Source organism: Gasterosteus aculeatus, chromosome 11 (genome assembly GCF_964276395.1).
Source record: "Gasterosteus aculeatus chromosome 11, fGasAcu3.hap1.1, whole genome shotgun sequence".
Lineage (NCBI taxonomy): Eukaryota > Metazoa > Chordata > Actinopteri > Perciformes > Gasterosteidae > Gasterosteus > Gasterosteus aculeatus.
Window position 1 is genome coordinate 11333817 of NC_135699.1, and position 24420 is coordinate 11358236.

A 24420-nucleotide genomic window follows, 5' to 3' on the forward strand; every position below is an offset into this window, starting at 1 on the left:
TTCTCTCACTGCCCAATAGATTACATTTGATCGCGTGAGGACAAGGTTTGACTGTTCTCACAGCTAGTGCTTCCCGATCAAATAAACCTTGGGTCAATGTAAGATTAGATGTTCCTTTTTATAAGTCCCAAAGCAGGGACGTTTACACTGCAGCAAAGGGGGTGAAGTGCACACGCAGTATACGTATAACCATCCACTTTCAAGATAAGAGATTAGTTCCATAAACATATTGCAGTACTTATATTTCTTCTCAATGAAGGTGTCCTCTTGAAGACCATGATGGGAGAAAGGTTTTTAGGTTTTGCCACGTACCCCTTGTGGTATCAAGTCATTTGAATAGATTCAACAAGTGTCACTTCTCAAATAACTTAGACCAGGCACTGGTTTTTGCTACAATTTGCATAGAGCATTATTTAACTAAAAAATAATAGCCGCACATATACAGTTGTTCATTTTTATGGTACATATACAGAACACAAGGATGTAATTTCCCTTTTTTATATACGATGAATCAGATTTCAACAGAACTTAATCCTTTTGATAACAGCAGAGCAAATGTTTCCATTTCTACGTAATTAATACTGCAATTTATTTAATTCACACATGTAATGAGTAAAACAAGTGGAAATAAATGAGCAAGGGTAACAAAAGTTTGAATCCTAAAAATACTTATAAGCCACATATCTATAACTCCCTGGAATGTCGGTCTCTACTTTCTCTTCACAGAAGCAGTGTGAATCATAGAAAGCTGTAAATAAAGTGGATTACAGTAGTGTTTTTTTCTTCCACTCAGACAGTAAATGCATTCGTATCACTTGAATTGTAAAATGCATATGTAAGTGGACCGGTGAGGCACTAGAAGATCTGCACAGATTGGGATGTTTTCAGGACTGCTACTAACAGTCTAGATGAGTTCACAGAGAATGTGACTTCTTACATTGACTTCTGTGAGGACCGCAGTGTACCATCATGCACCAGGGGGAGTTTTAACAACGACAAGCCCTGGTTTACAGTGGAACGAGTTCTACTGCAGGTTTAAAAGAAAATGTCCCTCCGGAAAGATTTACTATCCTTATCCAGGAAGTGGGAAGGGTTAAAAGAATGTGGGGTCTCCCATTCACTCTCAACATGAAGGACAGAAGTAAGAAGAATAATCATAGTGGTCCCATGTAGCCAAACGTATAGAGAAAGTCACACATCAATGATAATTATTATAATTTTCAGCTTTAAAAAGTTGATTAACATTTCCTTAGTATTATTTTATATTTATTGATTGTTCTTGTTTTATTCATTTGACTGTTCTATCAGTTTTTACCTCCGTTTGTGTTTGCTTTTGTTCAACTTTCTGTTGTTATACTGCTTTTGCTCGCTATCAAACTCACTTACCAAGTGATTACTGCTATCAAAGATGACCACTCAGGACATAAAATCTGTGTGACGTGTATGTCCGGTGTCCAGAAGGACACTCGGTGTCTCATGATGTGTCCCAAGAAGATAAAGGACACAACGGTACAATGAGATCATTGTGCGTGCGCAGAACCTCTCTGTTTATCAAATGTATGTTGTTGCTGAAAAGGAAAACCTTTGAGTAGCCTTAGCGCATGACTCCTGTGTGTGTGTGTGATGTGTGTGTGTCAACTATCTCTCCTGTTTGCAAACATGACATATTTAAGAGGTACTATAACTTAAAAGAACAACATTGTAAATTGCCAAAAGACTCTGCCTGCATTATCATTTTCAGAACAACATGTAAAGCTTCTTAAGTTCATATTTCATGGGGTATAATTCCCCAGGTGGGAGGGAGTGTGAGATGGATAGTATGAAGCTAGCAGCAAAGTTACGTCCTCTAACGCTGCACGTGTATGTATGTACTACTTTGTTGGTGATAGAAATTTCACCAGTTTCACAAGTTCTCAAGACTCAAAGGTGACCTCGGCTTTGTTTTCAGTAGAGTAAATATGTATTTGTCGTCAGTTCAGACGGTCAAGTCTGTAGTGGTGGATTTAGGCTTAATACAGGTCAGTTTTACAGAGCAAAAAGTGGTTTACTACATTAAGGTGTGACCTCTTTCAGGGCCGGCACGGGGCTCTCTTCACTTTCACTTTACACTAAAAGATTTTACATCACAGAAGTTTGTTTGTTATGTAAAATACTTTACACAGTACTGGACATTGCTGGCAGGAATACAACAAGACAACAACAATTAAACACTTAATATTTTACTGGACAGGGCTACTGTCACGATCCTTCGCTCCCCTTCCCCGGAGTACTGAGGCCTTCAAATCTGGTCCCAAAACTCCCTCCTGTTCACTGTCTCGTTGGTCTGTCCCGTTTTGTGTTGGTTTGTTCAATCGTGCGTCTGCCTGTTGTGCACGCCCACTCACACTTGTGTCTGGTTCCCTCTCTAGCTGGTCTGTGTATATATACCCCTTATCACTCTGTGTACCTTGCGAAGTCTTGTGTAGTTACCATCACGTTCGGAGCGTTATTTGGATCTCCTGTTTTGTACTCCCGATGAAGACTCCTTGTTTGTTCCAGACCTCGTTGCCTCCTGCCTGATCCCGGTCTGTACCTTCGCCTATCTCCTTGCTCCTGGATTTTGACCTCCTGTCTACTGGATACCACTAAGCCTACTCCCTGTGTAACTATTGTTCATTAAAACTGCACTCTGCGCTTGGGTCTACTCCTGTCTCCTGTGATGCGTTACAGCTACATTTCACACACACACACACACACACACACACCGTTTGCCTTCTTGTTACTCAAACATCAAGGGGCTGATAATCAGTGTCGTGGTCCTCGTACAGTTAACTGCACAAACATCACTATTAATTAAATTGATGATGTACTTGAATCTTTTCTGTGTTTCTAGATTAATGGTGATTAACCTCATAGTATTATATGTATACAATATAGTGATCAATGAGGCTACACACCGTAAGATAGATGACATCATCATTAGTGATTAACGTCATAGTATTTATTATCTATGATGCAGGGAGCAATGATGCTACAGTTAGATTTACACATTTTCAAGCATATGCAAGCAACGACCATAACTTACATAGAAATATACTTTGTATGTGGAATATATTTATTATCAAATAATAACAATATTCATTATTACTATTATTATTATAATTCAGAGCTTCAGAGTTTCTTTGAACTTGATGTCCTGCTGCCGGTTTAGAGCCTCTATGACGGTCTACCCATGTCCTCTAATTAAAACACTGTTAGTTTGAATGCACAATGATAGACAATGTTACGTTCCCCAGTTTCTGTGTCTCACCCACTCACCCTCGGAAGGATATATAAGGATTACATTTGTTGTGGTTCACTCTCTCTGGTGTCCTGTGTGGACATAACCAGAGGTGATGCTGTGATTTTTGTTCTGTGTTGCTGTGAGAAGAGTATTTTTAGTTTTATGTTTACCCATCTTTTTTTTGTTCCCAGGGAAAAGGGGAAGTGGGAATGTGCAAGGTTCCCATGTGCCTACATCACCCATAGTTAGCCTCCTGTCTAGAAACACTAGGCAAGACCTGGGCGGACCACCCCTCTGTATTTTGGTTAGTGAGCCTTGCTAGTGCTGAAAGTGCTAGGTTAGTGGGTGGGGGGGGGGGGGGGGGGGTGTTCCTGGTCAAGTAGGCAAAAGGGACTGTTTTGTTTTGTTCTTTGTTTTGGTTCCGTCCAGCCGCTTTTCCCAAGCAACCTGTGTATGTATGTGTGTGTGTATATATATATATGTATATATATATATATATAAATAAACATTTTTTTTTACGGGTTATATGTGTTTTGGTCGTCAGTGCGTCCACACACACCGCACCTTTTTCCTCCATGCTGCATAGAGGTCATGAGCGGCGGGTCGTTGCGTTTCCTCCCCCAAGAGGCAACGTAACAGACAATAACAAACTCTGCCCTCAAACACACGTAACGTCACCGGTGAGCAAACATCAGTCTCTGACAACATATTAAAGGTTATAAACACACAGCCTAGTTGTAGTATAGTCATATATTATGTATAACCGGTACGGAGACCAGCGGAGCATTTCACGAAAGACTTGCCGAAAACAGGCTCCCCTCTGCGGGCTGAGATGAGGCTGACTGTTAACTACACGTCACATCAACATCCACGGAGCAGATTGTTACCAAGGCTGAATGTTGACAAACAGACTGCAAAAATGTTGCTTAAATAACTTCTCATCTGAAAAAGTCCTAACATTACATTCCGTTACTTAAAAATTATATATTTGTAAACTTTATGAACTTTGACTTACAGTTGTGTTTATTTTCCTCTGTTGTTGTTGAGTCACATCCGGATCTTATGACCGTTTTAGGACAGATGCGGACTTTAGAATTGGAACAGTACTCTGACTGCGGCTGATAACGTTTCACAAGCCCACGAGAACAAAAGTCCACACAAGAACGCATATTGAGAAAGATCTGCCTGCAACTATTAGATATTCATCCTGCTAGCATACTTTTCACAAAGCTGTTCAGCTGAAAGGTTTCTTGGGAGGACTGCGTTCCAAAAGTTACAATATGTTGATGTTGGAAGATCTTTTCCTGTCCTACGTTACAGTAGCTCTGATGCTGGTCCTCATGTGCATTCTTGTGTCCTTGTTTTTCCGCTCCAAAGACAAGAGGAGGGAGCCTCCTGGACCTCAACCTCTTCCCCTGCTTGGTAACTTGCTTCAGATGGATCTCAAGAGACTGGACCGCTCTCTTGTTGATGTGAGGAATGTGTTTGTGAGCAAGATGATAGGAGATTTGAATGACAGGTGGCACACGTGTGTTTCAATCAAATGATATTTGTATGCTTCTTTGCAATTTATAATACATGTTATTGCTTTAACACAAGATATTAGTGTATGAAATTTAAAAAGCAGAATTGAAATAAGTGCTCTTAGAACTGATCCTATGAGGTGTTTCTGTCTTCTTTGTCCAGGATTGGAATTTTGAGAAATGTTCTGTGATTTAAATACGCTATCCTTTTTCAAAGCTGTAATGAATACTGCTTCTTGTGTGTCATAGCTTTCCAAGAAATATGGATCCGTGTTCACAGTGCATCTTGGACCCCAGAAAGTGGTGGTTCTGGCTGGATACAAGACCGTGAAGCAGGCACTGGTCAACCATGCTGTGGAGTTTGGAGAGAGACGAATCCCTCAATTTGGCAATGACTTGATGTTAAGCGATTCATATAGTAAGTATATTGCATAGTTGAGTCAAAACCACTCACAGAATAGGTTTATCCAGATGATACATACAGTGCATTTCATTTAATGATATAATCTATAGACATAATAGTTGATTTTATTACGGTTGGGGGTGTTTCAAATGCGCTGTAATGCAAATGTTATGTAGTTTAAAATGAGTTGATACTGTTGCAGGGTGTGATTGGCCTTGGAGGTTTGTGTGTGTGTGTGTGTGTGTGTGTGTGTGTGTGTGTGTGTGTGTGTGTGTGTGTGTGTGTGTGTGTGTGTGTGTGTGTGTGTGTGTGTGTGTGTGTGTGTGTGTGTGTGTGTGTGTGTGTGTGTAAAGAACTTGCTGGGGGGATATTAGGCACTCTTTTAGTGGCAAGAATAACGAAGCAGCCCCCTTTAGGAGCCTCGAGTCATTCAGGCTGACGATGGATTGAGAGACGTAAACAGGCTTTTTGACACAGGTGCAGGAGGCCCAGGAGGAAAGATGAACACATGCTTTGTTCCACGGTAGAAAAAAAACTTTATTCACGTGATCTGAATAGCTGCATTTTTCTTTTGTGCTCTTTGTGCAAAGTAAAGATCACTAAAAGAAATAATTCATTCAACGTGCGGCCATTTTTTGGATGATATTTTAACACAATTTAAAATATTCAAATGATATTTCACAAGAAATGTTTACATGATTTTACTTTAGGAAAAGGAATCTTTTTTGCCAACGGGGAATCTTGGAAAGAAATGAGGCGTTTTGCTCTGAGCAACCTGAAAGACTTTGGGATGGGAAGAAAAGCAGCAGAGGATAAAATCATTGAGGAGATTCAGTATCTGATAGAAGTGTTTGAAAGACATGAAGGTAACTCGTCTCCTTTATTGCATTATGTCTTAGAAAGGATTCCATATTGTTTTTTCATCATTCATTTTTTGTTTATAGGTCAACCCTTCAGTACTGGCCAGCCAATGAACTATGCAGTCTCCAACATCATCTGTTCAATTGTCTATGGCAGCAGATTTGAATACAGAGATAAAGATTTTAAACTCATGGTAGACCGAGCAAATGAAAACATTCAGCTTGCAGGTTCTCCTTCAGTACTGGTACCACTTTTTCTTTAATTAAATAAACTTTGAGATGTACCTTTCGTAGGTTATGATATGAATTACAGACTCATGGGAATCCCCACTGACATGATATATAGACAACAAATAACATACTGAACGTGTTATTCTCTTTTCAATTCCAACAGTTGTTCGACATGTACCCGGGGATATTTCATTGGGCGAGCAACAGGATGCGTCTCAAGAGGAATGTTTTTGAAAACCATAAACGTATAAAACAACTGATCGGACATTTACAAGAAACCTTTAATGTTGAGATGTGCAGAGGATTTGTGGACTCGTTTTTAGCACAGAAAAAGAAACTGGAGGTATTAAAACCATAAGTAACTTTACAATTTATTAAAACGTTTTTTAAAGTTTCTTTAATCACTCTTGAATTCATTAAAAACATCCTCATGTGACAACGGTTGGAAAGTGACAGATGATTGGTGCTCCTTATAAAAAGAAAACTGATTTTATAAACCCCTCTATTCATGAATAAGGATTCAGGGATCACAGACTCTTACTACAACATAGAGAACCTGGTGTCAACTGTTGGCAACCTCTTTTCGGGTGGTACTGATACGACATCAAGTACGCTGAGATGGGGACTGTTGCTCATGGCCAAATATCCTCGAATTCAATGTAAGTGATATGTTTAGACCTTCTGCATACGATTTAGTAGTTTAAGATTTTTAGTACTTTTAGTGTTTAAGTATGAGTTTTCAGAAGTTGTTTTTTTTCTTACATGTTTCATAGCTTAGTTGAAATTGTACATTGAGGCAGACTCGTATTGAACCAACATGATTCAAATCCAGACCAAGTCCAGGAGGAGCTGAGCAGGGTGGTGGGAAGCCGTCAGGTCCGAGTAGAGGACAGGAGGAACCTGCCGTACACTGATGCTGTCATCCATGAGACACAGAGACTGGCAAACGTTGTTCCCCTTGCCATTCCTCACAAAACCAGCCAAGACGTCACCTTTCAGGGCTTCTTCATCAAAGGGGTGAGTTGCCAAATAGAATACACAACATGGTCCCAAATGTTGCATGTTGCTGATTGATTCTGTTCACAGGGGACCACTGTGTTTCCTCTTCTTACTTCTGTCCATCATGATGAGAGTGAATGGGAAAGCCCAAACTCTTTTAACCCTTCCCACTTCTTGGATACGGAGGGTAAATTCATCAGGAGAGACGCCTTCATGCCCTTTTCTGCAGGTCAGGAAGCTCAGCTAAGGATTTTTACCAATACCAATTTATGCTTTTCAGATTGTCTAAAGCCTGTTCTCTCACAGGACGCAGGGCGTGTCCTGGAGAAAGTCTGGCCAGGATGGAGTTGTTCCTCTTCTTCACTTCCCTCCTCCAGCTCTTTCGTTTCACTCCTCCACCTGGAGTTAAAGAGGATGATCTGGATCTGACTCCAGTTGTGGGCTTCACCCTCACCCCTTCACCTCATGAGCTGTGTGCCGTCAGTCGTGAGGGAATTCAAAATGAGTAGATTATTTAATAAGTAAATGGGATAACAATGCTACAGGTGCACAAATCAAACTGTTGTAAAAGCTGTATTCTACTTTGATTCATAAGGCAAAATATCAATGTATTTGAAAGAAGTCACCCCAGGAAAAAGATTGTTATTGTTATGTTTATTAATGTATTAACTATTATATTTACCGTGCTCTGCAAGAACACAGATTCTGATTGGCTGCTGGGGCTCCATTCAGCGCTGATGAGGGAAAACAACTAAGTAGTTGTGTGTTGGCGGGCGTGGTTTTGCTCAGCTGCAGAGGGGACAGAGAAGGGAGTGGTTCGGGGAACGGTGCCAGGGGGAGGCATAATTGGCCCCAGGCGGGTTTAATCAAGGGGTGTGTTTGTCCTGCTTGTAAGTAGGAGAGATACGGTGACGGCGAGAGAGTGTTGAGCGGATGAGGAAGCCGGAGCCGATCGTGTTGTATTTGTCGTAAACGACTGAATAAAATTATACATAATGGACCCAACTGCTGCGTGCTCGTCATTCCGAGACCCCCCCATTAGACGAACCTGCCACAAGTTGTACTACAACTGTCTCCAATTCTAGCGTGATAATATACTTTTCAGATTGCCTAGCACATCCTTATTGGATATTATGAATCTGTCTTTGTTGACAGGACATGTACCACAGTCCTTCAAGGTAGCTGTAATTAAACCTCTTCTTAAGAAACCTACTCTTGCTCCAGAGGTGTTGGCTAACTACAGACCTATCTCTAATCTTCCCTTCCTCTCTAAGATCCTTGAGAAATCCGTCGCAAATCAATTATGTGACTTTCTACAAGACAATGCTTTGTTCGAGGATTTCCAGTCAGGATTTCGAGTGCATCACAGTACAGAAACAGCACTGGTGAAAATTACGAATGATCTTTTACTTGCATCGGACCAAGGACTCATCTCTTTTCTTGTCTTGCTGGACCTCAGTGCCGCATTTGATACCATAGACCATTGTATCCTGTTGCAGAGACTAGAACATTTAATTGGTATCAAAGGAACTGCACTCAGCTGGTTTAAATCCTACCTATCGGACCGATCCCAGTTTGTGCTTGTAAACGGTGAATCTTTGCTGTGGAAAGACCACCAATGTTGGTCACGGAGTCCCACAAGGTTCTGTACTTCGACCGATCTTATTTACCCTCTATATGCTTCCTTTGGGCGATCTTATCAGGAAACACCGCATAAACTTCCATTGTTATGCAGACGATACTCAACTGTATCTGTCGATCAAGCCAGAAGAGACGGACCAGTAAGTTAAGACTTCAAGAATGTCCTGGAGACATCAAAACTTGGATGACCGGCAACTTCCTGATGCTAAACTCAGAAAAAACGGAAGTTATCCTGATAGGCCCAGCGCCTTCGAAGCCAGCTGTCACGTGATACAGTTTGTATGGATGGAATTGCTCTGGTACCCAGCAGCACCGTCAGGTATCTGGGAGTTCTCTTCGACCAGGATATGACCTTCAACTCGCATATAAAGAAGACTTCAAGGACTGCCTATTTTCATCTACGTAACATATCAAAAATCAGGAACTTCCTGTCTCAAAGTGATGCAGAAAAATTAGTTCATGCGTTTGTCACTTCCAGACTGGACTACTGTAATTCTTTGTTATCAGGCTGCTCTTGTAAATCTCTTAAGCCTCTCCAGTTGATTCAGAATGCTGCAGCACGTGTATTAACAAGAACTAAGAAAAGGGATCATATCACTCCTGTATTAACTTCTCTGCACTGGCTCCCTGTTAAATCAAGAATAGATTTTAAGGTACTTCTCCTCACCTACAAGGCACTTGCTGGTGAGGCACCGTTGTATCTTCAAGAGCTTGTATCACCGTATTGCCCTACAAGGCAACTGCGCTCCATAGATGCTGGGTTACTTGTTGCTCCTATGGTTTTAAAAAGTAGGCTGGGGGCCAGAGCCAGGGCCAGAGATTCGGTCAGCTCTTTTAAAGTAAAACTTAAAACGTTCCTCTTTGATTCTGCCTATAGTTAGGGCTGGCTCAGGTTAGTCCGGACCAGCCCTTAGTTAAGCTGCTATAGGCTTAGACTGCCGGGGGACTTCTTAGGACACACCGAGCTCCTCTCTCACGCTCTCGTTCTACCATAATTCAAGTTTTATTAATGCACATGACTAATTCAGCTTCTTTCCAGGAGTTTTTTTGTGCTTTCTTCCCTATCAGGTCTCCGTAGATCGTGGTTCCTTCGGGACCCTGGTCCTGACACCTACCGTGGCCATGCTGACGCCTGCTGCTGCCATCATCATCATCATTATTTTAGATATTAATCATATTACTTTACTCATAAACCGACATTACCCTCTCCTAAAATCTCTGTGCTCTCCCTCCCCACAGGCTTCTGTGGATTGTGGTTCTATCTGATGGTGGTTGCCCCTGCAGTGGTCCTGCTGTGCGCCTGGCTTACTACTCACAACTACTTCATTACTATCATTTCTGTCATAGGAATTGTATGTATTATACATTGTTCATTCTGTACACATGGCATCCATTGTAGTCTGTCCATCCCGGGAGTGGGATCCCTCCTCTGACGTTCTCCCTAAGGTTTCTTCCCTTTTTTCCCTCTTGTAAGGGTTTTTTCATTTTTTGGGGAGTTTTCCCTGTGCCGATGGTGGGTTTCGGGGCAGAGGATGTTGTATGTGTACAGACTGTAAAGCCCTCTGAGGCAAATTTGTAATTTGCGATAATGGGCTATACAAAATAAAATGACTTGACTTGACTAAAGCCTGTTCCCTCACAGGACGCAGGGCGTGTCCTGGAGAAAGTCTGGCCAGGATGGAGCTCTACCTCTACTTCATTACATTACATTACATTACAAAACATGTCATTTAGCGGACGCTGCCTTCTGAGTGAGAAGGGGACGTATTCTCCTGATGTTGTAGAGCGTGTATCTACAGGATCGCGTTGTCGCGGTGATGTTGGGAGTCAGGGAGAGTTGGCTGTTGAGTGTGACGCCGAGGTTCTTAGCGGTCAAAGTAGGCGTTAGCACGGAGTTCCCAAAGTTCACTGTCAGGTCATGTGTAAGCGAATCTTTTCCGGGAAAGAGAAGTAGTTCAGTCTTGTCGGGGTTGATTTTCAGATGGTGGGCGGACATCCACTGGGAGATGTCAGTTAGACAGGCAGAGATCCGAGCCGCCACCTGGGTGTCCGAGTGAGGGAAGGAGAGAATTAGTTGGGTGTCATCGGCAAGAGAAGCCATGCAAGCGAATGACAGCGCCAAGAGAGTTAGTGTAAAGCGAAAACAGGAGGGAACCCAGCACGGAACCCTGAGGAACTCCAGTAGTAAGAGGACAAGGTTCCGACACAGATCCTCGCCAGGTTACCCGGTAGGTGCGGCCGTCGAGGTAGCACGAGAGAAGGGAGAGAGCAGAGCCTGTTACACCAAGTTCCTGAAGGGAGGAAATAAAAAAAAGAAAGAAAGGATCTGGTGGTTGACCGTGTCAAATGCAGCAGAGAGGTCCAGAAGGATGAGGACAGAGGAGAGAGAGGCGGCTCTAGCAGTGTGGAGTTGCTCTGAGACAGCAAGGAGAGCAGTCTCTGTGGAGTGGCCTGCCTTGAAACCTGACTGGTGGGGGTCAAGGAGGTTGTTACAGTGGAGATAAGAGGAGAGTTGATTAAAGATAGCACGTTCAAGGGTTTTGGACAAAAAGGAGAGAGACCGGTCTGTAGTTGTTTTCTTCAGATGGGTTGAGGGTGGGTTTCTTCAGGAGAGGGTTGACTCTTGCCTCCTTCAGAGAATTGGGAAAACAGCCAGATAACAGAGCGTTGTTGATGAGACAGGTGAGGAACGGAAGAAGGTCAGGTGCGATAGATTGTAGAAGATGTGATGGAATGGGGTCAAGAGGGCAGGTGGTCGGACGGGCAGAGGTTACTAGGGTAAGAATTTGGTTAGGAGAGAGGGCGGTGAAAGAGGAAAGTGAGTGCGAAAGAGGTGAGGTCGGTGGGACGCGAGAAGTAGGAGGTGGGTTTGAGAAGGAGGAGCGTATGTCAGCTATTTTCTTGTTGAAGTTATTGACAAAGTCTCCCGGAAGAAGGGTGGATGGGGGAGGAGGGGTAAGGGGTTCGAGGAGATCGGAGAAGATCGGAGAAGATCGAGAAGAGTTTTATGGGGTTAGAGAATGAGGATTCGATTTTGGATTGGTAGAAAGAGCTTTTGTCAGCAGAGATAGAAGCAGAAAATGAGGAGAGGAGAGATTGAAATTCAAGCAGGTCGTCAGGTCGATTATGTTTACGCCATCTCCTTTCCGACGCTCGCATGGCGGCTCTCACAGCCACGGAGCCGGAGGGGATTTGCCAGTCCGTCGTGTCGTAAGAGGGCAGAGAGAGTCTAGAGAGGAGGAAAGAGTTGAGAGGAGAGTCTCTGCAGCAGCGTTCGGATGCAAGAGTGAGAAGGAATCAGTTGAAGGGAGGGCTGATAGAACAGAGGATGCCAGCGAGGAGGGAGAGAGGGAGCGAATATTGCGACGAGCCGGTATAGAGTTAGTCAATGAGGGAGGTTTGTTAGTTATAGAGAGTGGAAGGGAGTAAGAGATGAAGAAGTGATCAGACACATGAAGTGGAGTTACAGAGAGGTTAGTGGTAGAGCAGTTTCTTGTAAAGATGTAGTCAAGGTGATTGCCGGCTTTGTGAGTAGGAGGAGAGGGACTGAGTGACAGAGCGAAGGAAGAAAGTAGGTGTAAGAGGTCAGATGACTTCTCTGTCTGGATGTTGAAGTCACCCAGGAGGATGAGCGGAGGTCCATTTTTGGGGAAATTAGACAGGAGAATGTCCAGTTCTTCCAAGAAATGACCTAAGGAGCCTGGCGGACGGTCGAGGACAATGATGGTTAATTGTACCGGGTGAGTGATTGTTACAGCATGGAATTCAAAGGACAATGGGGTGGATGGTGGTAGAGGGAAGAGAGAAAAGCTCCATTTGGGTGAAATGAGTAGACCTGTGCCACCACCCCTACCAGTGGGCCTGGGAGTGTGGCTGAAGGAGAAGGCGGAGGAGAGAGCGGCTGGGGTGGATGTGTTCTCAGGTGTGATCCAGGTCTCGGTGAGAGCGAGGAAGTCGAGTGACCGCTGGATAGCAAAGCCGGAGATGAAGTCAGCCTTGCGAGTCGCTGACTGGCAGTTCCAGAGACCTCCTGTGACGAGGTGCTGGACATGTGTGGAGCGGGTGGGATAGGTGAGAGAGGAGAGGTTGCGATAGAGAGCAGATCTAGCCCGATGCCTGTAGTATCTGCGGGAAGAGATTCGAACAGGCACGGGTAAAGGGGTCAAACACATTATTAAGAATAGCAGAAGGCGCCGTATTCAGCCGCCCCGAAGACACCACGAAAGACTCCCTGGTCTTTGTTCTGCTCGTCTTCGTGCTGCGAGGATAAGCTAACGCTTAAGCTAACGCTTCCCACGATTTCTAGTAGTCTTTCTAATACTCCCTCGTTAGTGGAAGTCGGCTGCGGCTGCGCTGACCGCTCCCCCGTCGTTTAGGAGACAAAAGGTCGATTGGCCTCGACAGAAACTCCTCAAAATGCAAAGCACCAATAGCTTGACACCCTAATCAGTGAACAATCACCATGTGGTGTTTTGACAAAATGAGAGTTTAAGGATACAAGTCTTATTTGCTTCAGAAAACAAGGCAAAAACAGACTTAGATCAGGTTAAAACCTAGCAGAGTTAGGAGGGCACACTGGCAGTTAACTTAATAGTAGAATCTAGAACACAAACTGGCAGTAAAAGACTGAAAGAGCTTGAGCAAACTAGTAACCAAGATAATTTCAAACAAAGAGAACTGGCCGTGAGATGACAAAAACTAAAGCAAATCAGCAATCAAATTAACTTAAGACACTAGAATCAACAACAAATTCAGCAGACTAGCTTGGTTTAAAGAAAGAGATACTTAGTCCGATTTCAGGTCGCTGGATGTCTGGTGGCCTTGTAGAAGAGATGCACACAGTCTTAGTCTCAGTCACAGATTTAGTCTTAGTCTCATTCTTCAGACGAAAAATGCATATTCGTTTAGTCACGTTTAGTCATTTTAATTCTTAGTTTTGGTCTAGTTTTCGTCGACGAAAACAAATTACTAAAATGTAATTAGTTTTAGTCACATTTAATCTACAACTTGTCTAAAACTGCATAATAGTCTAGCTTGCAGTGGTTGGTGGTCCATTAGATGTCCCTCCTAGGACAGGTCTATAGCAGGGGTCAACAAATGTTTTGACTCGCGGGCCACAATGGGTTGTAAAATGTGACGGAGGAGCCGGGCCAAGAACAAATGGTTGAAGTGTTTGTGAGCTAATATAAATGACATGTGAAAAATAATCATATGAAAGGATTTAGATTTTAACAAATAGCATTTATTTGCAAGGCAATTTAACAAATTGGCAAAGGTGTCACAACTTCATGAGGACCGGGGATCTAAACGCAACACGTTGTCTTTGTCGGTTTACTTGCAATGCTTTTGACACGGCCACCTGTCACGTGTGTGGCGCCTCTATGTTGTTTAGTGACCAACGTACGGTGGCCGAGACGGTCTAACAGAGTCTTCTCACGATGTGGCGCGTGAACTGTAGTTGAAATGCGTGAGGCTTCAGAACCTGCAAAGTTTATTACGTTAGACGTGTTTGTGACGGAGCGTCTCATCCACCGAGGAAACGCTGCCTGCCGTCGCCAGAGAACAGAGCAGAAAGGTCCGACAGTCTTTAAACGAGTCTTCATGTTTCAGTGAAGCAGCCTTCAGCCTGCTAACAGTCAGCTAAACCGAGACAGCTGAGCTAAACTAACGAAGCCACATTCAAACTCGCCGAAGCGTAAAATAGTGGTCGCGGTCCGTAGTCGGTGCACAAGAACCACCGCTGCACCGCTGGCGTTTTGGGTTCGTCGATGACGTCATCATGACGCGTTAATAACCCACGTACTTTGCCTGTTTGTTGTCTATTAGCTGCGTGCGAATTTAGGGGGAAAAAGTATCGTGACTTTGTCAACCACCAACATGTTCGTCTTGTCTTGTCTCGTTAACGAAAGTTGGAATAGATTTAGTCATAGTTTCTATTTTTTAAGATCGTTTTCGCCACGTCTTCGTCTTGTCTTAGTCATGGAAAAAAAGATTCGTTAACGAAACACTTTCATCATAGATTTCGTCGACAAAATGAACACTGCTTCAGCGCTTTCGTTTCACTCCTCCACCTGGAGTTACAGAGGATGATCTGGATCTGACTCCAGTTGTGGGTGTTGCGCCAATCTCCGGTCACAAGTGTAATGGGAAAATGATATGTGACCCTTTTAAATGCTTCATTTGTATAACCAGTTTATTAGTTCCAAGTGCTTAGGTCACAAAGGCACTGACATAAGAACTGATGTCTCCCACTTGGACTGGGCGTTTCCAGCGTCATAGCTGTAGAGATTGAACAAAGTGTTTGTTATGTCTATGACCACCTTTGTTTAAGCATGTTGGGAGAGCAAGGATACGGTCAAAGAGCTGACGTGTCTTACATGGATAAGATGTTCCCAGTACCCTGGCTGTAGATACTCAACAAGATGTTAACGGTTTCTGTTGACGCCACCGATATCTAAATTTGGGTATAAGAACTGCCTCGATGTGTTGGGAAGAAAAGGAGGTTCTTGACAGTCTACTGACCACGTAGCTGTTGTGACCCTTTTTCCCTTGCAAGGAAATAAACGGAGAAGAGACATACTTGACTCAGAGCCTTTGATTCTTACTTAACGATTGTCTGTGCAAAATCTTCCACCACACAAACCGCACAGAGCACTCAAGGCCCATATCCACCCCGGACAGTCGGAGCGCACCCAGACTGCAGGGGGCGACGATGCGGCTAATGGAGATTCCACCCACAGGAAGTGCCTGAGTACGAACAGGAAGCGCATGGCATAAAATGTTTGTGGAGAGGTCAGATGGCCCTCTCACTCGGTCCTGAGGAAAAAGACACTGTGGCCACAGCTCCTAATCTCCCAGAAACGCAACTGGTAGGACAGTATGATTTATTGATTGTTCATACTTTGCTTTACTTAGTAAAATGTGTCATTTAAATTAAGTAATGGAGACTTATCCTCGGTTTATCTGAATAATTTTCGATTGGTTCGAGAATTCAGCCGCATTTATTATTACTTTAGGAAAGTGATTATCGAAGTGTACTTTATTAATTCATGGGTTTTGCTTTGTGTTTGAAAGGTTATCAACCTGCTCTGTTCTTTGTCTGATCCACCAAACCAGCCCTAAGAGAAATAAAGGATCATAAAATCAACAGTTCTCGAGTTGTCCTTTGCGTCCACCGGAGAGAAAGCTCTTCAAGTTTTGGCAGAGCCGTGGTTCAATCCAAAAAAACACACTAAACTTGACAGTGGGCTTCACCCTCACCCCTTCACTTCATGAGCTGTACATCCATCGGTTTTCAAAGTAATTTGTGCTAGTAGTTTTTAAGAAGAGTACTTTTACTAAAGTATTAACACACTAGTACTTTTACTTGTAAATGAGTACAATTTGAGCAATGTGACAGTACTTGTACTTGGGTACAAATTTTGAGTACTCTTTTCCCCTCTGCTCAATAGACAATAACTTGTCACAGGGGAGATTCAACGTCTGGTGTGATTAAACTCCAGCAGGCTGCCAGGGAGTCCCAACTCCCATTGATCCAACCACATGTTGACGTCCCATCACATCTGTCCCAATACCGGTTTACCACTTTAAGTTGTCTATATTCAAGTAATTTGTATTCTTGTATTCTTTTGGTATGTGGATGGATGCGATGTCTCCCGGCAGACAGGACTTCAGAGTTTTTGTTCTTTTAGAATTCAATTGGAGTGAACAGCTTGTGGTGAGGAATAAACGTGATGAGGAAGCTCTCGAATGTCTTATGGGGTTTTATTAAACAGTAACATAGAATAATTCTGCTTAATTGTCAAAGCTCTTTCTGCTGGCATGGTTCTGTTGTCTAGCAACAAGTCAACGTTTTGCAGAGTACCTGCTCCACATATTTTGCACCTTTAATCTTTTCTGCCCCCATTGCCGGCGTTCTCCTTTTTCGGATGGCGCTTGACGCTGAGGCCGCGCCCCAGGCCTTTGTAGGTGCTGCTTCTCCTGCCGTTGTGAGAAAGGGTTCATTTGTCAGCTCTCAGGCCGACGCTACAACAAGTCAAACGTTTATCTCTCACCACATGCTGTTCACTCTAAGCCTTTGTTTGCCTCAGCACTCTATGAAAGGCATATAGAGCCTCACTGCCACTTTTGTTTATCGTAATCATGTACACTATCACAAATCCATCCATCCATCCATTGTCAAACCGCTTGTCCTGCACACAGGGTTGCGGGGGGGCTGGAGTCCATCCCAGCCAACTTCGGGCGATAGACAGGGTACATCCTGGATTGGTCGCCAGCCAATCGCAGGGCTAACACAGAGACATACATCCATTCACACATCTACCGGTAATTTAAAGTCCCCAATTAACCTGATCCCCAGAGCATGTCTTTCAACTATCACAAATGCCATTTTTATTTTGCTCTGGATCTTCCATATAAACTCAAGTTCACAAACACACACCCCTAAAAAAATACTTTAAAGCATTCTTTATTTACTTCTGATAATATCTCAATTTTATAGTCTTTGCTCATAGGCATCTTCAAAGATAAAACAAAAACGTGCAACTTTAACCAAAGGACCTTAAAGACTAATATATTTGGGGGTTGTCGTGGCGCAGGGGTTATAGGTGTGCTGGAAAGCACAAGGTTGGTGGTTTGAGTCCAGGCTGCCCCATGTTCCATGTCGAAGTGTCCCTGAGCAAGACACCTAACCACTAAAGGCTCCCCAGCCAATCAAAATCAGTGTTCTTGCAGAGCATGGAAATAAAGTCAATAGATTATAGATATAATATATGTGTGTGTATATATATATATATATATATATAAAATGAATCAATAACAATCTTTTTCCTGGGGTGACTTATTTTAAAACACATTGTTTTGCCTAATGAACTAAAATAGAATACAGCTTTTATAACAGCTTGATTTGTGCAGCTGTATAAGGAATTTTTATCCTAGTTATTAAATTATCTTCTCATTTTGAATTCCCTCACGACTGACGGCACACAGCTCATGAGGTGAAGGGGTGAGGTTGAAGCCCACAATTGGAGTCAGATCCAGATCATCCTCTTTAACTCCAGGTGGAGGAGTGAAACGGAAGCGCTGGAGGAGGTGAGTGAAGAAGAGGAACAGCTCCATCCTGGCCAGACTTTCTCCAGGACACGCCCTGCTACCTGTGAGAGAACAGGCTTTAGACAATCTGAAAAGCATAAATTGGTATTGGTAAAAATCCTTAGCTGAGCTTGCTGACCTGCAGAAAAGGGCATGAAGGAGTCTCTCCTGATGAATTTACCCTCCGTATCCAGGAAGTGGGAAGGGTTAAAAGAGTTTGGGCTCTCCCATTCACTCTCATCATGATGGACAGAAGTAAGAAGAGGAAACACAGTGGTCCCCTGTGAACAGAATCAATCAGCAACATGCAACTATTTGGCGACTCACCTCTTTGATGAAGAAGCCCTGGAAGGTGACATCTTGGCTGGTTTTGTGAGGAAGGGAGAGGGGGACAACGTTGGCCAGTCTCTGTGTCTCATGGATGACAGCATCAGTGTAGGGCAGGTTCCTCCTGCCCTCTACTCGGACCTGACGGCTTCCCACCACCCTGTTCAGCTCCTCCTGGACCTGGTCTGGATTTAAATCATGTTGGTTCAATATGAGGTTCAATATGAATCGGGGTTGTCGTGGCGCAGGGGTTAGAGAAGGTGTGCTGGGAAGCACAAGATTGGTGGTTCGATTCCAGCCTGCCCCGTGTTCCATGTCGAAATGTCCCTGAGCAAGACACCTGACCCCTAATTGCTCCCTGGGCAAAAATGTGAAAAAGCCATGGGTTTAAAGTGTAATGTAAGTCGCTTTGAATAAAAGCGTCTGCTAAATGACCTGTAATGTAATGAATCCTGATTCCTGAGTCTGCCTTGAAGTACAACTTCAACTAAACTATGGAACATGTGAAAATAAAAGACTGACCTTTTTAAAAGCTCATACTTCAACTACTAACTTAAGTCTGACAGTTGGATCTTATCGGCATGCAGCAGGTCTAAACATATCACTTACCTTGAATTTGTGGATATTTGGCCACGAGCAAGAGAACCCATCCCAGTGTTGTTTCCTGTCGTATCAGTACCAGCCGCAAAGAGGTTGCCAACAGTTGACACCAGGTTCTCTATGTTGTAGTAGAAATATGTAACCCCTAAATCCTTACTAATGAATGGGGGGGTGATCGGTTGGAATTTTCTTTTTTATGAAGGCACTCCAACCATTTGTCACCTTCCAGCTATTGACCGATGTTACATGAGGATGTTTTATGAATTCATGAGTGATTGAAGAAACCTTCAGAAATGTTAAGAAAATGTCATATTCATATGTCATATATATTATATATTATATATATATATATATATATATATATATATATATCAATTAGTATGTAAGCAATATAATTTAAAATACCAGCAAGTGCTTCCTACTGCATGTGCAGTTCATGGCAGTCATGAGGACTTATGTGAATTGTTTGAATCTGGAATGTGGGAAGTGATTGTGCTTTTGGACAGGTTTGTTATGACATATTGAGGTGCTTGTGGACACGAGATGGGGCATGAAATTATTATTGATTTTTATTGAGGAACACAATTTTCTCCACAGTATTGAGGTTGAGTCGGTTTCTTTTTGTAGAAACTATTTGCCCTGCTTTAGAAAAAACGCGCTCACACGGCACGGATGAGGCAGGAATGCACAAAAGATTACGTGACAACACAAATAGATCTTGCATTAGGCCTAGTAAATGCTTTCCCAAAATTCTGGCCGTGTCATCCGTCAACTGCCTTTGTTTTGCTGCAATTGTGTGCCGCAACATCTTGACCAAGGGTACTATTTTTGAACCATACACGTGCTTCTCTGCAGAAAGCTCGACTGTTGCTTCTTTGACCGGGGCCAAAAGTGCAATGCACTGACCAATACTGGCGTACTGGTTTGAGGTAAGTGGTGAAAGATCTGTTTGCAGATAGGCCAAGGCTGCACCCACTGGCTCTCTGCTCATACAGCCTTTGCAGCATGTCCAGGGTGCTGTTCCATCTCGTTTCCACCTCTTGAATGAGTTTTGCACATGGAGCACGCATTTGCTTCTGAAGACAGAGAAGGCGCTCTCTAGCCACAGTGCTGGTTCTGTGTGGCAATATCCCTCGCCTTAGTGCGGACCTCCTCCAGACCAGGTGTTAATTTCATTGATTTCTTTACAACTAAATTCAATGCATGTGCAATGCAGTTGCTGTGCCTGATCTCCATCATGGTACTACACAAGGTCATGTTAGAGGCCCCATCTGTTGTTAGGCGCATAACTTTGGATTTGGGGATTCCCCATTCCTCCATTATGGACCCTTTCACAGAGGCAATATTTGAAGCCGTGTGCCGCTCCCCAAACTTGGCAACTGCAGGCAAAACAGTAGCCAACCTGTCCTCTTCATCCACAAAATGGCAAGTGAAGGCCAGGTACGAGTCCATGTGGATGGATGTCTACATATCAGAGGTCAAAGCCACAGTAGTAGCCTTCTGGACCTTTTCTTTGGCCTTCTGCTTCTCCTTGTGATACTTGGCCTCCACCATAGATTTCAAGGTCTGCCTTGAAGGAAGGACAGGTGGGGTCCAAAAGAGACACCAAGGCCCTAAGGCCTTGATCTTCCACAACCTAAACAGCAAAATAAATGTTACTATGGGTTTTACACAAATACCTCAATGTATGTGGCAAATAAATATCATACCTTGAAGGGCTGCGAATCCTTGACAATCATGTTCACCAGTGCCTCGTCAATCTTGGCCTTCCTATCACCTACAATACAACAGGCCATGGATACATAATATTATTATATTATAATAATACTTTTTAATGAGTAAATGTTGGAATAAAATGAATGTATGAACATATATTATATATTTATAACATTAAGATTACATGTAGAAGGGACCTACTGAATTAGAGGAATTGTACCCACCATGGATGCTTGCTGCAGCTTGACCAGCCTCATGCTTGGCACGAAAGTGCCTCAGCATGGATGAGGTGTTATTTTATAGGCCAATTGCTGATGGCAAACCAAACATTGGACCTGACAACAGAATTTACAAAAGCACATTTTTCACGAATAAAATAAAAAGGCACATAGTTTGACTACAAAACCCAAATAAAAATAAACATCCATAATTACACAATACAAATGACAGACTTGGCCTGCCTATTACAAACCTTGTTAGAGGAAATCAAATTGAAGTGCTCCCACATCTCGGAGCGACCTCTCTTTGCCACAGGTTCCATTGTAAATTTGATCTTTGCTACTACTGCTACAACACCGACTTTGACTGTATCAAACAGACAAGCCCCAACCCGGTTTTGTGCCCATTTGAATCAATTCGAAGCGGTCACGTTACTGTGCGCCGGAACGAAGCTTCAGACGTCACTGAGGACGTGATCAGCAGCGAACGAACCAAGCACCGATACATTTGCTTCACCCTGCACTGGTTCATATTTCGACACAAGCTTCGAAGCAGGAGGATCGGAGGTAACAACACTACCATTCAGCGCCAGATCGTTCTGTCGTCAGAGTGGTAACTACGTATTCATGCCATTTGGCTATTAGGCGCTGTCTTTGTTCACCTTGTCCTGTTTTTTGCCAGGTTGATGCCTTTGTGCTAAAAAGGGTCCTCTTTTAACATTCAACACTGATTCACTATAAAGCGGAATTATATTCAGTGTTGGTTTCTTTGAAGTCATTAAAGCGCAGTTAAACACAAGAAGGCAGTGAAGGTGTCTCTGCTCAAGCAGTGCATCAATCTAACTTTGCCTTTGTTTCTGTTTTTGGGCTACAGAGAGGATGATCCCAATCCGCAGTGAACACCTGAGGCTACAAGTCCCCAAGCACAAGGTCCCGAACCACTCCACTTCCTGGATCTTGATTTACAATAAGCTTTATTTAGTATTTCCTGATGTTGACTGAAATATATGCGAACCAATTGTAATACATTATACCTTATTTTTTTGCAATGGAATTCCGGCAAATACAGTTGCCGGCAACAAAACTGTAAGTTACCGTAAATTTCACGCATTTCCTTTTACGGTGTATCCGTTTTTCTAGTAGTGGTTTTCCCTAAACAAAACGGTTCACAACTGTGAATTTTACAGGTGCAAAAAACGTACCGTAATGTCTTATACGGTATACGCTTGGTGTGTGTGTGTGTGTGTGTGTGTGTGCGCTGCGTATGCAGCTAGTGACGGACGCTCCGTCACACCACAGCTGCCAGTAATTTACCGTATATTTCACAGATTTCTTTTTACAGTGTGTCCGTTTTTTTTAATGATTATTTACTGTAAACAAAGCGGTTCTCACCTGGGAATTTTACGGGTGCAAAAAAACATACCTTAATGTCTTATACGGCGTCACTTTATTTTTTATGGTAAACCTCTGGCAACCACAGCTGACAGTAATTTACCGTATATTTTACAGATTTTTTTTTTCAGTGTACCATGAGTTCAAATTCTTTATCACTGTATTCAAATCTGCTGCCATAGACGAACAGATGATGTTGGATACTGCATACTTCATTCACTGTGCAGTACTGAAGGGTTGACCTATAAAACAGAAAAATGAATGATGATTTTTTTTTTTTTTATAAAACCATAATGAAATAAAAGGATGCAATTTACCTTCATGTCTTTCAAACACTTCTATCAGATACTGAATCTCCTCAATGATTTTATCCTCTGCTGCTTTTTTGCCCATCCCAAAGTGTCTCAGGTTGCTCAGAGCAAAACGCCTCATTTCTTTCCATGCTTCCCCGTTGGCAAAAATGATTCCATTTCCTAAAGTAAAATTGAGTACAAACATTTTTTGTGAAATATTAGTTGAATATTTAAATCGGTGAAAAAATGGGAGCACGTTGAATGATGACTAATTCAAACCATTATTTCTTATTTCCTAAAGGGTGCTGCTTTTTTATTCCTGCCACTAAAAGAGTGCCTAATATCCCCCCCCCCAGAAGGAGAATATTGTCCCAGCTGCATTCTTTGCACACACTCTTTCGAGGCCAATAACATTTGAAACACCACGACCGGTGGAAAAAAAATCAACCATTATGTCTGTAGATTGTGAGCTGTGTGATTTTAACATTGTATCATTAAATGAAATGCACTGTATGTGTCATCTGGATAAACCTACACTGTGAGGGATTATCACGCAAATCTGCATTATACTCACTATGTGAATCACTTTACATCAAGTAATTGCTATATTGAGGGATTTGTCTTCCACAGGAGAGGGGAACGCAATGCTAATGACTTGTTTGGCAGGTTGACCTTCAGATTGTCATCTGTTTTTGGCATGAGGAGACCCAACGGGAGGGTTTTCAGGTTTAAAATTGTTGTGACATGAAGATAATGAAGATGATGTTCGGGATTTCTCTCACTGCCTAATAGATTAAATTTGATTGTGTGAGGACAAAGTTTGACTGTTCTCACAGCTAGTGCTTCCCGATCAAATAAACCTTGGATCAAGGTGAGATTAAATGTTTCTTTATGAGTCCCAAAGCAGGGATGTTTACACTGCAGCAAACAGGATGAAGTGCACACGCAGTATACGTATAACCATTGTGGTAACCCAGGGGGAGTGAGGCCAGATTCGGGCGTAAAATAAGAAACTCAGACAGCAAATGCAAACAAAAAGGGTCCTTTTAATGACAAAGGTCAATAACTACGGCTCTTCCAACCGGCTTCCAAACTGAAATATGTGGCGTCTCCTCCTACGTGGCGCCCGCTTCCTTGTCCTGTTAGGAGCAGAGTAGAGTAGAGCGGTGAGTCCTGGGGTTACCTCCTCTCCGACGTCTCCCCCCGTCCGGTCTCTTCTCCTCTCCTTATCTAGGGTCTGCTCTGATTACCAGATAGGCCGCAGGTGTGACCAGTGCCACGTTCCCAGTGGCTGGAGCACCTGCACAGGATAATAAATCCCCCTTATCACCTCCCCCAACCGGAGCTTGGGGCTCCGCCCCAAGTGCTTTGTTCCTCCCCCTGGTTTGCCACACCATCCACTTTCAAGATAAAAGATTAGTTCCATAAACATACAGCTGTACTAGTAGATATTTGTATTTCTTCTCAGTGAAGGTGGCCTCTTGAAGACCATGATGGGAGAAAGGTTTTTAGGTTTTGCCGCGTACCCCTTGTGGTATCAAGTCATTTTAATAAATTTCAACAAAGGAGTAAAGTGTCGCTCATCAAATAAATTAGACCAGGGACTGGTTTTTGTATTATTTAATTTGAAAATAATAGCCCCACATATACAGTTGTTCATTTTCATGGTACATGTACAGAATGACGTAATTTTACTTTTTTAAATATGATGAATCGGATTTCAACACAACTTAATCCTTTGATATCAGCAGAGCAAATCTTTCCATTTATATGTAACTAACATTGCTATTTATTTAATTAATACTTGGAATGAGTAAAACAAGTGCAAATACATGAACAAGTGAAACTAAAGTTTGAATTAGGTC

At 42.8% G+C, this 24420-nt stretch overlaps 2 protein-coding genes across 4 annotated transcripts; one reads left to right on the top strand and one right to left on the bottom strand.

Moving 5' to 3' along the window:
• The first annotated feature begins 4380 nt into the window (after positions 1 to 4380).
• Positions 4381 to 8283, top strand: LOC120827634 (cytochrome P450 2K1). Of its 3 annotated transcripts, none has more exons than XM_040190699.2 (9): positions 4381 to 4734; positions 5035 to 5203; positions 5899 to 6054; positions 6133 to 6293; positions 6443 to 6622; positions 6797 to 6938; positions 7112 to 7296; positions 7366 to 7507; positions 7585 to 8283. In XM_040190699.2, exons 1-9 carry the CDS (start codon positions 4543 to 4545, stop codon positions 7785 to 7787), a joined length of 1530 nt encoding a protein of 509 aa, XP_040046633.2. In that variant the 5' UTR covers positions 4381 to 4542; the 3' UTR covers positions 7788 to 8283. The 3 variants fall into 3 exon arrangements, with proteins under 3 accessions (XP_040046633.2, XP_077939891.1, XP_040046632.2); XM_078083765.1 differs by having other exon boundaries at positions 4407 to 4734; positions 5035 to 5165; positions 5876 to 6054; positions 7585 to 7915; XM_040190698.2 differs by having other exon boundaries at positions 4407 to 4734; positions 5899 to 6293.
• A 9459-nt stretch (positions 8284 to 17742) lies between these two features.
• On the bottom strand, positions 17743 to 22760 carry LOC120827648 (cytochrome P450 2K1). The gene is made up of 5 exons (XM_078084734.1): positions 22580 to 22760; positions 20646 to 20713; positions 18337 to 18525; positions 18149 to 18290; positions 17743 to 18071 (listed from the first exon to the last, which is right to left on the bottom strand). Exons 1-5 carry the CDS (start codon positions 22758 to 22760, stop codon positions 17860 to 17862), a joined length of 792 nt encoding a protein of 263 aa, XP_077940860.1. The 3' UTR covers positions 17743 to 17859.
• Between the last annotated feature and the right edge of the window lie 1660 nt (positions 22761 to 24420).

Bases quoted from the DNA above. Each gene is read 5' to 3' on its own strand.
- LOC120827634 (XM_040190698.2), top strand. From the start codon at position 4,543: ATGTTGATGTTGGAAGATCTTTTCCTGTCCTACGTTACAGTAGCTCTG. The intron at 6,294-6,442 runs GTACCACTTTTT...CAATTCCAACAG, and splicing joins CAGGTTCTCCTTCAGTACTG to TTGTTCGACATGTACCCGGG. The intron at 6,623-6,796 runs GTATTAAAACCA...TTCATGAATAAG, and splicing joins CACAGAAAAAGAAACTGGAG to GATTCAGGGATCACAGACTC.
- LOC120827648 (XM_078084734.1), bottom strand. From the start codon at position 22,760: ATGTTTGTACTCAATTTTACTTTAGGAAATGGAATCATTTTTGCCAAC. The intron at 20,714-22,579 runs GTAAATTGCATC...GTTGTATTGTAG, and splicing joins AGTGTTTGAAAGACATGAAG to GTGATAGGAAGGCCAAGATT. The intron at 18,291-18,336 runs GTGAGTCGCCAA...TTCTGTTCACAG, and splicing joins AGGGCTTCTTCATCAAAGAG to GGGACCACTGTGTTTCCTCT.